Source organism: Taurulus bubalis, assembly GCF_910589615.1.
Source record: "Taurulus bubalis genome assembly, chromosome: 8".
NCBI classification, from domain to species: Eukaryota; Metazoa; Chordata; class Actinopteri; order Perciformes; family Cottidae; genus Taurulus; species Taurulus bubalis.
The window spans coordinates 19,343,625-19,359,638 of record NC_136596.1 but is presented as its reverse complement, the minus strand read 5'-3'; the positions used below and the strand labels follow the sequence as shown (position 1 = coordinate 19,359,638).

The window sequence follows — 16,014 nt, the reverse complement described above, 5'->3', positions numbered from 1 at the left end:
ATTCAAATAGCAGGAGAAAACATAAATGCATGATTGGTTTATACGGTGGTGAGTCTTGATTTGGTACATTGAAGAATAAGCCATTTTTGCATTACAAAACATTTGCGTTCTTTTCTTAAAAACACATCCAATGTTTTTGAGGACAGAATCTGATGATCGTTTTCCAAAATGACTCCTGATTAAGTTAAGTAGTTATTCACTGGACACTAATGGCTGTTTTATATGATTACCATTTAGGGACAACTAGGTACTGATCTTCCCATCCCTGCTACACCGATGCCTGTATGGTTGTTCGCGTTGCCGTTTGTCCTCAAACACTGAGCACAGAAGTAGTTCTTTTGGGGGAACATCAATAACACCTATAATCCTACATTAAACCTCCAGTTATTTGGCTTTCATTGAAAACTATAAATCAATTCTTTTCTCTGATTGGATAAAAAAAAACTAATGGATGAATGTGCACAAACATGATGGACAGCCTGAGGTGATTGGTTGATGAGCAATTAGAGCCTAATTGTTGTCTACCAGAGTTGTACCCACATACACTGTATACGCCGCCATGTTTTCTGCTCCTATCGCACCAGCTTTTCTACAAACCAACCCACAACCCCCATTAATAATGGCCATTTAATTATATTTAACTATCGTCACTTCTAACAATGTAAACATTTTGGAATCATGGGGCAATTTCAACGACCCAAATTTACTAAACAACATCAGCAAAAAGTTTTAAAATGCAATTGAATCGGTTGTCTGCAGTTGTATTTAATTATAAAAGAAAAAAAATGTAGTCAGTCAGACTTCAAAGTAACATTTTATATTTTCCATATATAACGTATTCAAAAATGAACTGAACAGATTGTGTTGGCAGTTTTAAAGGAGTACTCCAGCAATGTAGTGTCTTAGTGAAGCCTCCAACGGACAGATTAAAAGAAGACTCTGCAAAAATGATGCTCCAGAGGAAGGAACAGCCTGACTTTAGTCCTTAGTGTGGGTATAACCTTCTCCTCCATTTCCCATAATGCAACAGAATCATATCTTTCAGAAAGATCCCATCTGACTGTTAAATGCCTGTGTTTATCGTAACGCAGGCGTTCAGTTAAAATTCTCCAAACGCAATCCAAGATTACCCCAATAACACCCCTATAACATCATCACAGCTATTTTCTCAGACTGGTGTGAGAACAGACGCTTTTCACAAGCAAGGCAATAATACGAGTAAACTCATCTCCGTCTGTAAGATCGGTGGCGTCCCTTTCACAGACGGTAACATAACTACACACAGAATTCATTCACAATGCTCACAGAAACAGGAATGAACTCATCACTGGAAAATCTTTAATATTTTACCACCAAACAAATGAAGCAAACATTTGCCAGTGGTATAAATATCACAGAATCCCACAGAGCCCAGAGTGCCGTTTGTTTATACAGCAGCTTACTGTATTGGCAAACAACCTGAACATCCGACGCATGAGATCACAACAGCTGGGACACATACAGGTCAACTCAAGCAGTGACAGACACACTGGATATTCTGGCTTTCTGCTCTGAAGCCGTGAACATGGTGACCAAAGAGACATGTACATTTCGGCAGTGTAGAATCCATTATGGTGCCTTACTTGTACGGTCCAATCCCAAACAGAAGCCATAACGCAACAACCCCACTAATTCACAACCTAAACCAGCTCCTCGTTGGAGATAAAATAAGTATTAACGCAGAAAGACTCGACGAAATAAAACATTTAAAATGATTGTGTGAGAGTCTTTCTGCTTAAACCATGAAATATGAAATGGCAACCAGGTGAGGGAAAATTGAGACTATCAAGCTGAAAAGGGTGCTGGTAACCATCGCACTGGTCTTCATGATAAAAACATTTAGTCACTCGCTGCACCTTACAGCACAAAACCAACAAACTGTTCCCGTCTTTTGATAATAAACGACACTATGTCAGTAAGAGGCCCTTTTTTAAATAATGAATGGCAGCAAAAACACAGAAAAAAGACACATGAATGCACGTGGCAGATGGCAAAGCTGAATTCAGTCTAAAACAAACACAACATTAAGATATATGAAAGCATACCAAATATAAAAAGTGTCTATGTATAAATAGAAACAATCACAACAAAGAAAATTGGGGACAGCTGGGGTGACAAAACAGTAACAGGGTTGAGAGCAGTGCATTCAAACTAAAAACATAATAAAGAGTACAATAACATGTGAACACACATTAATAGGTATATAGAGGATATCCTGTATACAGGTAGAAATGTACAGTGGACCAACATTTTGTTCAACAGCATGAATAGATATAAGTTGGCTAAGGAAATGTTTAACAGTACAGTAATTCACTAACTCAACCTGAAAACACTGAAACATGATTCACAGAATGCATGAACACAAACACACTCAACTCTCATCCCCAAATAAAATGGAATGACCCAAGACTGTAGTTTTTTGTAGTTTTCTTTTTTCTCTCTCTGATGTGTTTTCGCTCACACAAAAGCACTGCCAGTCTCTCAGAGCTCCTGAGCTGCACGGGGCCCTCGGGAGCTGCCCTCCTCTCTGGTCTCTCTCTCCGGTGTGGGGTCGGTCGGGTGGCTCTAGGCGCCGGCCCCCTCCAGCGCTGGCAGCAGGCCCTTCTCTGTCAGGTGAGCCTTCAGGGAGTTGAAGATGTTGAGCTGCTGATCGATACGGAGGGCCAGGAGCTGCTGGATCACCTTGCTGGGGTTTGGGCCCCTGAGAGAATGGAGAACATAGTCGTACACCCTCTATCCAAAATGACCGCTACAGAACTGAACTATTATCAATTCCCTTCTTCCAAAACATGGATTGACCAATCATAGCGTAGCAACCTAGCTACGCGTGTAAGGAGTGGATTAATGTGTGGATTTGTCTGCTCTAACATCAGCTGCAATTGGTAGCTTGCACCCTGAGTTACCGCTTCTAAACACGCTCTACAGACTCGCCCTCACCTGCTAAACCCCTGCACCCTATCCTCCACTACGACTCATTCCACACAGCTTCTCCAGTTTTCTTTTGCGACCATAAATGTTCTGTTTGTTTGTTTGTCTTTCCATTTTCTGTTTTGTTCCGTTTGACTCTGTCTCTTGTCCGCAGTGTAAAGTGTCTTTGAGTATCTAGTAAGGCGCTATATAAGTTTGAATTATTATTATTATTATTATTACTACAGATGGCTAAAATTGTCTTCAGTGCAAGTGTTACAGACCTGTTTTTCACTCGCACGTCTCTTGTAACAGATACTCTCCTTTTAATCTATGCAGCTGTCTGCACCTGCTCTGTGTAGGCTCATGTAACCTGAAAATTAAGGGAACCCTAAATTGGCACATCTTCTTTGTAGGATCCACCAGTGCATGGCAGACCGTCCTGGATGCTACTGTATCAGAGTTCAGGCCAAGGTTAGTGTTGAGGTACTGCTCCTGTTATTTAATGAATTTGCATGGGAAGCTTAGACTCAACTTATTCTCAACTCAAGCCAAACTTGTTATCCAAGATGGCGTCACATTTCAGTCCTCATTCTCAAAGTGAGTTATCTTGTAGAGGAGAAACATACTGTTTGAAAGTAGATTATTACTTTTTTAAACATAAAACTGACCATGCAGTTGCTCGTCCACTAGAGTGCGACTCAGAACCGCATATTTCTGTCTGAACCCGACCAGAGACGGAAAAAGTAGAAACCAAGGCCTACCCAAACAGGACAAGAATGCTCTTCTCTTTTTACTTTTTTCTTTTTCAGCGTATGAACCGACCTAAGCCTGAACTGCAGAACGTACTCTGGGCACTCTGTCAGTGCCAAGCAAAATGTGTGAAGCACTGCGTGATGAACAGCTGAATTCACACATGCACCCAGACAGAAGGTCATGTATGGAGAAAACAAATGCAAATCTAAATCCCCTGCGCAGGGATCAGCCAGAGACGTTCCAATTAACACATGCAACCTATTCACGTGTCATGTACTGTGTGTTTACCTGATGAAGCTAGCAATGTAGACATTAACAAATGTGGCCATGAGGTACTGGCAGTCGAATCGGTCCATAATGCCACCATGACCCGGGATAGTGTTGGCAAAATCCTGAAAGGACACAAGTATAAAATAAATCAGATATATAATTATTTAAATAAATAATATAAACAAAGCAAAGTTCACAGACATTAAACAGATGTAATTTAATACGTTTTTCAAATACATTATATAATATTTCATATTTAATTTAGCACAATACACAGTATACTGAAATATAAAACCATCTACAGTTGAGCAGGGAAACACCAAGCAGTAGTATTTTTGAACAACAGTAAGTGCTGTCAGCAGAGTGCAGTCATTCCTACCTTGATCTTAAAGGCTCTTTTGAAGCCGCTAGCAAAGAATCCACCGAAAGGTCCCACAATGGAGGCAAAGGAGGAGAGAGCAATGCTGTGGATCTGGAATGGATAGAGACGCACTGTGCTCTGTGGAGACAAGAAGAAGTGTTTGACCAAAGCAGATAAAAACAGTTATCAACATTCAACCCGCGTTTCAACGTAGGACTGACTTACTGTAAAGAGCAACTCCACATCTGTAACCCATTCATTCCCTTTCTTTAGTTCTGCATTTCTCAAATGGATTTAGGAGGTTTGTTGCGAGCTAAAACTACCAGCTAGGTTCTGACATAAATCAAGAAATTACAAGTTACCAAAAAAAGATACATTTTAGAGTATATTTTCCACGCGTTTATAGAAGTGCTGTATTACACGGCGGGACTAATAAAAACCATCTTAACTCATCTTATATCAATCAACCGCTGCAAAGTTGGTAAGGATGCTGCAGGACTCCTCTTGTACTTTGTCATTTAATTGGATTTTGCCATTTTCATGATCACATTTGTTTGAATGTGACTCGTAATGCAAAGAGACACAGTAAAAGCAAAAAGAAGGCAGAGAGAGCAGGAGGCTTGCAGGCGAGTCTCACCCATCCAGTGGCGGACTCCAGGATGGTGGGCAGAGCGTAGACCTGAAGCTGGAAAAGCTCGGATGGCTCACAGTCCACCTGGAAACTGTTGGAGTCGTTGTTGAATTCCACCGGGCACACGAAGTAGCGGTAGCCGGCCATCAGATAGGAGAACTGGGAGGAGAACAAGCTTCAATTACTCTGCAGTTACACCACTGGCCTGCTCGCTCTTATTTCAGACAAACAATGACCGACTAAAAAAGAAGAAATCCTGCAACACTGCAGTTGAGTTTTTGCCATTTTAATATCCAGAGCCAGTGAGTTCCACAGTTTAGGGGCATAAAAACAGAAGACACTCTCACCGGTACATTTATGGGACAATTAAGGAAAAGCAGGGCTGAAGAGTACGAGTTGCCTTCGGTTTCTATCAGTAGCAACCACTTTTTATGTTTAAAAAATAAAAAGACAGCAAACAGTGTGGCCCAAAATGAATATATTTTAAATACTTGTCTCATTAGTGATATGCAACTATTGCTAATAGTCAGAACCAGACAGCGCTGCAGGTGACAACACTGCACATGGGTGGTGCGTATATTTGTGTAAACAGGCACCCTTTTGTACAATGCTGAACTAAATTAAGTTGTTTAACTGTGGGGTCATTAAAAGCCTAATAAAAAAGTAAAATATCTTTCAAATCAAGTGTAAACAAGACAATACAGTAAAATTGAATCCATTGACTTGGTTTTAGTTAAGAGCATTCTTCTTCCATTTGCTGGATTAATAAAGGATTTTATCATCTTATTTTAGGCTTTTTAGGTAATCCAGTGAAAAGGTCATTACAATAGTAATATATATATATATATATATATATATATATATATATATATATATATATATATATATATATATATATATATATATATATATATATATATATATATATATATATATACACACACACACACATATACACACACACACACACACGCTATGGTGAGAATCAAAACAGAATCAATTTAGAATTGTCTACAAAGACATGAGATAAAAACCCATCTTACCATAATGCCAAACACAATAGTGGAGAACAATCCACCGATGAATCCCTCCCATGTCTTCTTCGGTGAGAGCTGCAGAGAACACAGTCACGGTGTGGATAGCAGGTTAATACATCATCATGGACCACGTAATACTTTTTATGTTTGACCTACCCTGGCATTACAACAAAACTGGAGACGAGAATCCACTTTAAATATATTGGAAGTAATTTACTAGAAACGATTGAATTTGATTGGTGAAAAACAGTTTGCAAACCAGCAGATGTGCAGACTGTTTTTCACCAATCAATTTCAGTTATTTGCTTTACATTAATGGTATCTAAAGCTAGAAATAACAGTGATACAACCAACCTTGATGAGTGGGGTGCGGCCAAAGAAGAAACCAAACATGTAGGCCATAATGTCATTACAGATCACGCAGGAAATTGGCACAATGAACCTGTTCAGATGAGAAGGGTTTACATGAGACTAACTGAAAATAGGTTTTATGAAAACTACACACGTCTGATTGTTTGAAACTTGAATTACATTTACCAGCTAATCCTCCTACAAATCAACATACAAAATGAAGATAATTGGATTTAAACATAACTCTACATCAGAAAGAAGCCATTTTTCTGGGAGAGAGAAAATATATATATATATAAAAAATAGGGCTGTTTTCTTACCAGATCATCCCTTCAAACAAGTTGTGAATGATAAGGTGAGACTGAGTCACCACAATCAGCAGAGTCACATGGGTCCAACCAAACTGTGGGGACAATATAAACCGGATTAGCCAAGTGTGTTTACACTAGGATAAATTTAAACTTGCCTGAAATGAGAGCCGTACTATTCGTGATTTTGTGTCTTTATTCTAAATATTTATTGACAGACTGGACATGTAGGAAGAACACGTGATTTTCTGCACAGAGATGGGTTTTAGCGAAAACATGACCAGATAATAGCTAAATTAAATCAATAGTGTGGTTGGAAAATGTGGGCGTAGGCAGTGTCTCATCATCGCCATTAAGAACGAGCAGCACCGCTCACTTACAGGGAGCTAAATATTGTGGCCACACTCAACTGACGGGTGGAAACCTTCGTGTTTTTGTAGCTGCCTCTGCTTCGCAAACCCTACCAGGATCAATAACTTCTAAAGGTCGTCTTTCAGTATTTAAACAAAACTTTTTTTTCTGTCTGGATCTGCTTATTGATTTAGACACGAGATAGGTATGTGGGATATGCTCAGTAGACCTGATCCAATTAGTGGATGTTATCTTGGATGATTGGATGCGCTTTAAGTAACCAGGCAACAATCGTACTGGACCAAATTATCTGATGAACACAATCAACTGAGAAGTTGGAATGACTGTGTGCCAGACATTTCTATTTGATAGAACCCTGGCCCACTTCTCCATACACTTGAGGGCCCGTATTTTAGGGAGCGCCATCAATAACCCAGTGGCCTCGAGGCTGGAGAACAGGAAGAGGCAGGGCGCCACTTACCATGTAGAACTGAAGGCGGTAGTGTTTCTTCACCAAACTCAGCACAAACATGCAGAAACCTGCAACGACATGAAAAATACTGTGTGAAATACTCAATAGGGGAAAATAATGAGCGCTGCCGTGTCTGAGAGAAGTAGGAGATTAATTAAGTCAGAATCTCGGTCATCTTTGGTCAAACTAAACTAAATTTAGCTTGACCTATTTCAGACAAAGCTCCGGATGAATGTGCAGTGAGTAGGTTAGGATTGCTGGAGCGATTTATACAGTACACAAACAAGTGCTTATACTGGGAGAAAAGTCAAACCAGACATACTGTAACGTTTTACAAGGACATTTACTACAGCATCTAAAAACACATGCCATGTTGTTCCAAAACACTGCAGATTTGAGTGTTTTCTGGGACTCGAAGGTATGATACTATTATCTTCAAAGCCTCTCTGCTGAAAGACGAGTGAGAAAGCCGCGCCATTCAGTTTCACCTTGAATCAAGTAGGCAAGACATAGCAACAGTCAGGGTGCTTCCTTCCTCACCACATCCTGTTTGGCATCAACCAGCTGCTGCGGAAGAACTGAACTACCGACTGAAAAACCTGCAGCACAGGAAGTGAGACTTCTCCAGTTTGCACGGTGGCAGAAATAACCAACTTTGGAAGTACCTAACCCAATGTACACAAAAGTATCACGTTTGTTCTTCGGAATATTAAAGTTTTGATGACCAGCAGTAGTTTTGATTTGATATTTAATGCCAAGCCTAAATAATCAATCACTGTCATCTGCTGAGATCCTAAAGCCATCTTGTCCTTTGTGATCAACGACAGTCTAAACAGTATTCCTCACTCTCCGCTCATCCTAAATGTAATGCTTTCATTAGATCAAATATAAATGCACCATTTCTTTGACAGGGAAGACATTCACTAACTACTAGGTCACCCGGTTGCATCTTTAGGCCCCAATAGAACATTCTAGGAGAAAGTAATCATTAGAAAACCTGTGTGGCTTGAGTTTGGTAACCGTGTTGGGACTGTTCGTGTTTTGCGGTACCCCACACATTTTTGTGGCCCATTGACAAGACAATGTGACACATTGAGCAAACGAAAAGATAGCTGCAAAAACTCAAGTCAACATTGCAGAAAGTTATGCCAGCTGAATTGATCCCTCCAACACACCGATGAGGACAGACATTATTACAGGCTTTTTTTTTGCAGTGTGGGTCTCAGCGTTTGTACCTGTGAGGTAGAGGGCAAAGGAGATAAATCTGTGGTATTTGCTGAGGATGCGAAGAGGCTCCTCCCTTTGCACCAGTGAGAAGAAGTAGTCTGTCACAGTCTCACCGTAGAAGAAGTAGTTCACACACAGCAGGAAGTACCTGTGGGGTGGAGCAAGTGTACATTTGTCACGGCTTTATGACAGCGGCTAATCAGACTCTGCATTCAGTATGCCTGCAGAAAACCAGAGATACCATGTGAATAAACTTTAAATTCACTGTATGACAAAAGTTGGAAGGTCAAATGTTCTAGGGGTCCCAATTACTAACTGGAGAACACTTTAGATTGATCAGGTTTATGGCATAATGAATGTCAGGACTCTGCTATCTATCACACTATACTGTTCACCACTATTGCTAAAATCAAAACGGCTTTGATGATTCACAATAGGTTTGCCATGTTTGTTCATTGGCTTAATAATCTACATTCTACTCAAAACGTAAATCAGGTCAGAAAACAAACCTCAGGAAGTCTGCAACAAGATAAAACATGAAACAAAACAATAACAAAGAGGTGAGGATAATTGATGCGTTAACGACACCTCTATAAAATGTGTAATAATGTGTGCGATTGTGTTTGTGTGCGCCCTCACCAGCTCAACGTCCTGAACCAGGGCAGGTGGTAGGAGTGGTACACGTTGTAGCCGATGGTGATGATTTCCTGGAAGCACTTAATCTGAACAATGAGGACCTGCACGGAGAAACAATGCGTGAGGAAACTGCCGGAGCGTCTTCAAAGTGTGTGTGTGTGTGTGTGGGCACATCTAATGAGTACAATACAACTCTTTCAGTGACTTGATTCAGTGGAATAAAGAAGACAGAATCAAGAGTATCAAATGCATACTTAAAAATCATTAACACCGTATGTGTGTGTGTGTGTGTGTGTGTGTGTGTGTGTGTGTGTGTGTGTGTGTGTGTGTGTCCTACGTCCTGTGTGTGTCCTAGTGACACACAATGGCTGATGGGCCTAGTTTCATGAAATTCCCAGATGACAGGATCAGAAAACCTGCATGCTATTAAAAGAGCCTAAACCCATTAATCCATGAGATTACGTTTTTCATTTGTGTCGTAAGGTTCAACTGAATGTCCTGCAGAGGGAAGTTACTGTATGAACCCTAACACACTGTACAAGTCATTGAGAAAATTACTGTACCTTCAATATGAATGTGTAAATACTGTATATGAGATTATATTTGTTACATTTTACACCCGTTGGAAGTAATCTTCCCGTTAATGTTTCACTCCACTGATGCAACACATTTTCTGAAAGGTCATTTATGAGGTTTCCGAGCTTTTGCGCCGCAGCATCAGCGCTGTTGGTACTTACAATCATCATGAGCACCATGGGGCCCAGGTAGATGATTAAGAAGAAGAAGGAAATCATGGCTAGTGTGAGGATGCCTCGGATCCACCAGTTCTTCCATCTGAAGGAAACAGACAGAGAGGCATTACAGCTTCCTACATACAATCCATAACATTACTGTTAACCGGAGATTAAAATCAATATGGCTACTGCACCCCTTCAGCCATCCTAAACACAAACCTTTCATCAGCACATACCCACAGAAATTGAGATGGAGATATAAACTAATTTAATTTGAATTGCAGAGGAGTATGAAGTTAGCAGTAATGTTATAGCTGTGAACGTAGCAGTGCAAGTGTGCGTACAGTTTATTGGTCGGTGAATAAATGCTACTGTGTCTGGCTTGTTCGGCACAAAGTTAGCAACAACTTTGTCCAGGCTCACTTTAGGTGGACTGACCTTTAAGGTGAACCGGCTATTACATATAAACCAGCTACCAGATATATATGTATTTCTACACAAATACCGTCATATACCTTTTTCCCCAGTGAAATGTCAGGAAGGTATGAAAAATAGAAGCTGGATATTACCACTGCCATGTAACCGTAATGTCTGTGCAAGGAAGGATTCCTTTGTATGAATCATGACACCTCCACAAGTGTAGCAGTGATCTAAAGTCCAGGAAAACTAGGTGCCTGTAGCTCTATATAGAACAATGTAGTGACTCTATATATATATAGAACAATGTAGTGACTCTATATATATAGAACAATGTAGTGACTCTATATATATAGAACAATGTAGTGACTCATATATATATATATATATAGCAATGTAGTTACTCACTGAACAACTCAGAAAACAGAGTACAGAGCGGTTCCTTAGATAAACGGTGTCAAACTTCCATAATTTCTATATTCCATGCTGACCATCTAGTCAAGGAAGGTTTACTGAACATGCTCAACCCCGTGCTTTACAGTCATATTCTGTAAAGACAACTTTTATTACTGCAGACCAAACGCAGAAATATGTTGTTGATTGTTTCTCTTCAACAGTGATGGTACCTTGAGGAGAGTCCAGACAGGGCCTTGTTTAGAACCACAGGGGTGTCATCCTGAGGGACTCCTGGGTCCACCTTGGCCTCGCCATCTGATGCCACATCTTTCTCCCCCTTCAGCTCACTGTCTGAACCCTGACAAGCAAACAGACAGGAGAGATAAGAGGCGGCCATTTGGCAAAGGCATAATGCTGGAGCAATAGGACAACAGATGCAACCTCAGAATTACAAAAAACTTAAGATAACATTTAAAATACTTTTTATACTTATAGTTTGTGATTCCGGTTGAATGTAGCAATTTAAAGTAACTATTGTTTAGATAGTGATACAATAAATTCAATCAATGTTTTTTTTGGGCAACTTCCAGCTAAACAGGGCCTGTGAAGCTAAATTAATATAAATCAAGCTTCAACACACTACTTATACCACTGAGTACACAAAACATACATCGGTGAATTAATACGTAGTGATAGATAGAGATAGATTTTATATCAGAATCAGCAAACACCAGCAGCAGAACTGCCAGTGTGGGAGTATGTGTGGGCGGCTAAACGCTGCCCCAAATCATCTCCATCCATACTGTTGTTCTCCCAGAGCCATGTGTTCAAAACACACTGATCACTACCTCTCCATCGTAACTGCAACAATCCAAGGATGGCTGCCACAGTTACAGTGAGTAGTAGTCAGGTTTGTCCTTTCCCTTTTCACCCCAACACACATCTCTGCAGCTGATACCAAATTAGGCTGGGAGGTCTCGCCTCACATTTACACAGCAGACGGTCGGCTCACCCTTTGGGACGCCCACTGAGTCTCACGGTTTAACCATTTGACGACTACATTACTGCAGCAGGATATTTTCTAATAACACACCTTTGTTGCTTTTTACCTCAACAGCTTGCAGTTATTTTTTTTCTTAGTACTTTTCTAGCTCATTTAAGCTAGAACATTTATTTATATTTTCAACTTTATTTTCCTTTCTTAAATGGGTTAAAAGGTGGATTAAATCAGACTGTGACAATGTAGTTTCAATCAACTCAGTTATGTTGAATAAACGTGTAAAGCTATGGTTTGACAAATTCATAAAAAGGTTGTTTTAACAATTGTTTTGTCATTCACTGGTCTCCTCATAATTCCAGGGTATAAACATACTATGAATGCTTAACCAACATTCAGTTTTAACAAGAAACTCCTTGTTATAACAACCTATCACATTATTGCTCAAATTCAACACATCAATAATGAAAAGAATTGTTGAAATAGGTTTTAGCGTGAAAAGGTTTATCATTATAAAGAAAAGGTTCCTTTCTGTGGCATTAATGCCGTGCCGTATTGATTCATTAGTTTTTTTTAGAGAGGTTTAATACCGAGGGTCACATTTTAACAGCTGCAACAGGCAGTGTGTGTCCACCTTTATCAGTGTCTCCGCACAAAACACTGATTCTCTCTGGCTGCACATTCACTCTGAATCAGCTCACTGAAACCAAAACTGTACATTTTCTAAGACTTGAAAAGTCTATTGGCTTTTCTTCAAATTATATAAAACACACAATAGTTCAACCCGCCAACTGAATGCAGAAGCAAGCACAAGAAAGCACAGACCCATTCTCCGCCTACTGGTTTCTATGGAGACAATGTCCGTCACTCAGGATGCTTGAGTTAAAAATAGGCGCTCGTTTCACATACACGCTCGTCCCCTTTCATGCTTTAAACACCGATTGTTTCCGTTTATCTCCAATTCATCTGCAAGTAGTGAAAGGATAGGTATATTTATGCTTTTAAGGCTATCTTTACGTGTGAGCCCTTTAGAAATACAGCAAAAAGGAAAAGAGGAGGTGGTGTTGTGCTGAGAATTCAGACACTAATATTGTAGAGCAATGGTTTTGAAATGTTTTGAATAGCTAAAGAGCACCACAGAATGAGACTTCCCGACATCGCCGGAAAGAACGCACAATGTCTATAATTAGAAATGCACCTGACCAGATGTTTCTGCACTCAAATATCCAGAAATAGTTTCTCAGCAAAATTCCGAAGCATCTTTAATGAACACAGTTTAAACAGTGTCACTCATCCATAAATCTGTGAACTGATTTTCACTACTACCATTTTATGCAAACCACCATAAAATAAATTAAAAAAAGTACCTAATCTAAGCTACGGTCGTCTTCATTTCTTAAACCAATGTAATTTTCTATAGAGTTGTTCCTCTTAAGCTGATCAAGACACAAAAGGTCATAGCAAGGCCAGAATAGATTTAACCTTTTTTATTAACTTTTCTCCTACCTCTTAGTCGGTATAATCACTTAGTTGCTCGAAGCAGGGTCCACTAACAGCTGTATTTCCTACAGGAATTAACTGGATGATTGTTGTGTGATATTACATGTGGTCCTCCTCCCTCATCTAAACCAAGTGACTATTAACTATTCATTTCCACATAGGACACTTGTGGCACATAATTGCCATAATTTCCACATCTTGACCGATCTACCCTATACTACCATTATACCATTACCCTGTGCATAATGTGCATAGTTCCAGGATGTCGTCTTTACGCAGGATTTAGCCAGCCAGGTATCTGCTTTACCCTGATTATCTAACAGAAGTTTTCAGTCTACATGGAAGGTTTAAGTGCCTGCATTTTTAGCTTTACTTCACAAACGACTGACAACAAAATTGCAAATTGTTTTTATTTGTTGGTATACAATCCATTAAATAAACCAGATCATACTGAGGATATAAATGATGTCACTGTCCGTATATATATATTTGTATTTAAATGATATAAGAGGGATACGAGAGGGATACACCTCTTTAAAACTGTAGCAATATGACCTAAACAGCACTACAGCTAATTGTCGAAAGTAATTAACTGATTATGTAACCTGGCAAGCACTCAACAGTACCACAAAGGGAGCTTCTTTAAGTGCTCACTGATGGGCTACTCTAAAAAAACACTCACAGCCTAAATACATACAATAATAAATATATAATAAATAAATAAATACAAAGTCGTGGCACTTTGTGGACTCAGTGTGCTTCACTAGTAAATTACTGTTCCCCTAATATTCCCTAAATGGTTTGTGGCCCTTCCCATCAGCTTTAAGCTGCTGTTGAATGATCTGGTGTACATCCATTACCACGCCCCTTTGTAGGCTCCGACTATTCCCTGGGATGCAACGTCGACATCCATGTTGACAACACAGAGCATGCGTTTTGTTTCCCCCTCAGTTTGAATACATAGTAAATATAATATGTTGTTGGATAGCAGAACGCCCGAAGCAGCGGCTGCTGTTGCTATTATTGTTGTTGTAGCAGTGGGGCCAGCTCAGCTAACGGTACACTGACAGAGACGATGTGCGCGAGCTTCTGGCCATTTGGCGTTCGAACAGCACACGAGCCAACCGTCGACTGCACGCGCATGTTGAAGGAGAACCATTAACGTCAATTAAGAGCAAATATAACCTTCCCCACTTTCTCGCTCGAGGCTTTTTCATGGCGTCGTAGCCCTGACGTCACACCGCGTATGTAGCGGCTAGCTGCGAAACATCTTTCCACACAAATTGTTTTCAATGTACTATTATTTTGCGTCGCATGGAATAAAAACACCGGTTAAAACACAGCTTAATTGTTTTCCTGAACAAGGAGAGCCAGTCTATACATCGATATGATGAAAAAAAAGCGGAGTTTATTTCGATACAATTTTAACTTGGTTTTCCTGTCACCACGAAAGCGCACAGGAAGTAGTGCGAGTAGTTTGGCGCATTTTAGTGGCGTTAAGAGTAGTTAGGTTAACAGTTGTTCTTCTGAGGAAACCAACGTCAAGATGTCGGATTTCAATCTATTTCGACACGACTTTTCCTCTCGCTCCACGAGCCACAGGACGATGCACTCGGACTCTCCAGTAGCAAGCTGTCCTGCGGACGTTACCTTGTCCTCTGACGGCTGCTGCTGTAACGTCGGGTCGCTGTCTTTGCCTCCGCGGTGCCGCAGCTCGGTCATTGTAGCAGATTGTAGCCGCGACGGTCCTGCTGTGTCTCCGAGACACGGGCTCGTTATTTTGGAGGACAGGTCTCCTGCGAAAGCTTGTGATTTTGCACAGCAACACTTTTCACTCGATGAACTAAATCGGTGTCAAGTTTGCGGGAATAATAGATAACGATAACTTCCGATTTTCAAAATAATGTCCATGTCAAGTCAGAATCAGCTTTGTGTGCGTGCACATGAAATAAATGTGTCTTTTTTTCTCTCTCTCATTGTACTTACAAATAAATGTAAATAAACAGATACAGGTAAAGAATGGGCAAGACTCTTGTGGACAAAAAAGTTGTAAATAGCAATATTATATATATAAAAGCACCAATGGCCAATAATACAATATGAAATCACAAGTCAAGTGTTCTGTAAATTGTAAACAATGAAAGTGCAAAAACATATATACTGAATAGATATAGATCGACTGGATGATTATGTACAGTATGTATATTATGTAAAGATGTTTACATACTATATACAGAGATTGAAATTTGAAATCATTTAACTGCATCTACTTTTCTGCATGTTCTAGTTCCAGCTGTGCTCTTACAACTGGACCGCTTATACACATAAATAGATATAGATATAGAACACAATTCTGTATGTTTTTCTTCTTCTAAATGTTTGCTGGTGTGATGTCATTTTGTATACACTGAAACATAAATAACAGCTATCATATTCGTGTGCATTTTTTCAAAGGGGCAAATGCGTGCTTTTATTCTGAAGGTATAGAGTTTTCTGACGTCATGGAAGAGTGGGCTATATTCAAGACAAATACAGTGGAACGTGTTTGGAGTGCTATTGTCGATAATACAAATAAACAAATTATAAACTATGTGGAGACATTTCTTCATTACAACACAATAATG

At 39.8% G+C, this 16,014-nt stretch overlaps 1 protein-coding gene across 1 annotated transcript; it reads right to left on the bottom strand.

The window, feature by feature from the left end:
- Nucleotides 1-2,604: 2,604 nt before the first annotated feature.
- Nucleotides 2,605-15,112, bottom strand: cds2 (CDP-diacylglycerol synthase (phosphatidate cytidylyltransferase) 2; the record flags this gene model as incomplete). Its single annotated transcript, XM_079222636.1, has 13 exons — nt 2,605-2,740; nt 3,991-4,094; nt 4,352-4,471; nt 4,971-5,123; nt 6,008-6,076; nt 6,356-6,443; nt 6,673-6,755; nt 7,493-7,551; nt 8,719-8,858; nt 9,350-9,447; nt 10,084-10,180; nt 11,124-11,251; nt 15,041-15,112. The coding sequence occupies 13 exons, from the start codon at nt 15,110-15,112 to the stop codon at nt 2,605-2,607; spliced, it is 1,347 nt and encodes a 448-aa protein (XP_079078762.1).
- Between the last annotated feature and the right edge of the window lie 902 nt (nt 15,113-16,014).